General features: G+C 33.9%; 2 protein-coding genes across 4 annotated transcripts in view; one reads left to right on the top strand and one right to left on the bottom strand.

Moving 5' to 3' along the window:
- Positions 1 to 1,260, bottom strand: part of LOC118734996 (MAGUK p55 subfamily member 6) — a gene marked incomplete at its 3' end in the record, with an annotated part of 403,145 nt that overhangs the window by 351,579 nt on the left and 50,306 nt on the right.
- LOC118734998 overlaps positions 748 to 1,260 on the top strand; it is a gene marked incomplete at its 5' end in the record, with an annotated part of 2,237 nt that continues 1,724 nt past the window's right edge. Inside the window, 3 exon segments of the mRNA XM_036464598.1 lie at positions 748 to 784; positions 849 to 962; positions 1,019 to 1,193. Of these exon segments, the coding sequence (XP_036320491.1) occupies positions 748 to 784; positions 849 to 962; positions 1,019 to 1,193 (326 nt within the window).

The raw sequence follows: 1,260 nt of genomic DNA, 5'->3' as shown, positions 1-1,260 counted from the left end.
CAAATAAGGTATGCCAAAGCACATCCAGGAACTGAAACAGGCAAAAGAGTACTGAACATTGTGTTAGTAGTCCTTTTTTTTCGTGAAAATTGTTAAAAAGCTCATAAAAATATATGAGTGCAAAACTGTAACATCTGCCTTAATTTACATTTTTGTCTGCTGGTTTTTTTATTGTTGTTGTATTGACTTCAAATCATTATGAGAGAGGGAGTAGGGATGTACCAACAAGGATATTCAACAAAAGGACGAAAGTCGTTAGAACTTGGAAATATAGCGGTGGCTGAAACAAAAAGTGTTAAACCATGTTACAGTTTTGCTCGTCACTGTACATACATTAAAGATTTTTGAGCGCGAGCGAATACAGCGAGTACGATCTGCAAATCGTTATGCTGAATTTACATGGTATGAATCTGTATGAATTGTTGATACACTCAAATAGTGCGGCTATAAGTTGTAATAGCAAATTGAGTGATCATATCATTTCCTATAACAACTATTATAAAATGCAGCGGTGCCAGATATTGTTTTACTTAAAATCCGTCCATTTTTGGTTAAAATCCTTCGTATTAAAGAAAAACGGCATTACTTTGCTTTGAGTTTTCAAATTATTGTCAATGCTTTTTTTTAATTTTTCAAAACAAAAATTTTCATCATTAGCAGAACAAACGTTAGTTCAAAAACATACATATGTATATCTTTCATTAAAAATCAGTATTTTGTTTTGTGATAATACAAAGTTCGTTTCAGATGGATACAGCAGAGAATTTACATTTTCAAGACAATGGTAAGCTAACACTATTTCTAAGTATTTATATCTATACATGTGTTGATATTTCCAATTTCGTTAGGCTTATTTATAGAAGCCGTTCGTTCTCGGCCTAGTTTATGGGACATCCGCCAAAATTCCTACAGGAATCAAACGTTGCGAAGCAAGGCTTGGCAAGAATTTCTCGGAGAACTTGGTAAAAGATAAATGTATACACCGACATAGGCATATTCCATCTATTTTTTTTTTAAGGTCTTCTGGTTTCTCAAGAGAATATAAAAGCCATAGGAAAGCGATGGAGTTCCTTACGGTATTGTTACAGTAAGTGGAAAGAATTCGGTACTAGGAGTGGGTCAAGTGGAGAGAAAAAATATTTTCCGCACTCGGCACAAATGGCATTTCTGAATGACTCGTTACAAACTCGGAGGTATGTATGTATGTACATATACATGCATTATTACACAGTACAACAAATTTAGAGCCTTTTTTGCAAG

This window comes from Rhagoletis pomonella, unplaced genomic scaffold, assembly GCF_013731165.1.
Source record: "Rhagoletis pomonella isolate Grant_MI unplaced genomic scaffold, Rhpom_1.0 Rhpom_scaffold_00003, whole genome shotgun sequence".
Classification (NCBI taxonomy): Eukaryota; Metazoa; Arthropoda; class Insecta; order Diptera; family Tephritidae; genus Rhagoletis; species Rhagoletis pomonella.
The sequence above is the reverse complement of the archived record's forward strand: the minus strand, read 5'-3'. Positions and strand labels throughout refer to the sequence as shown.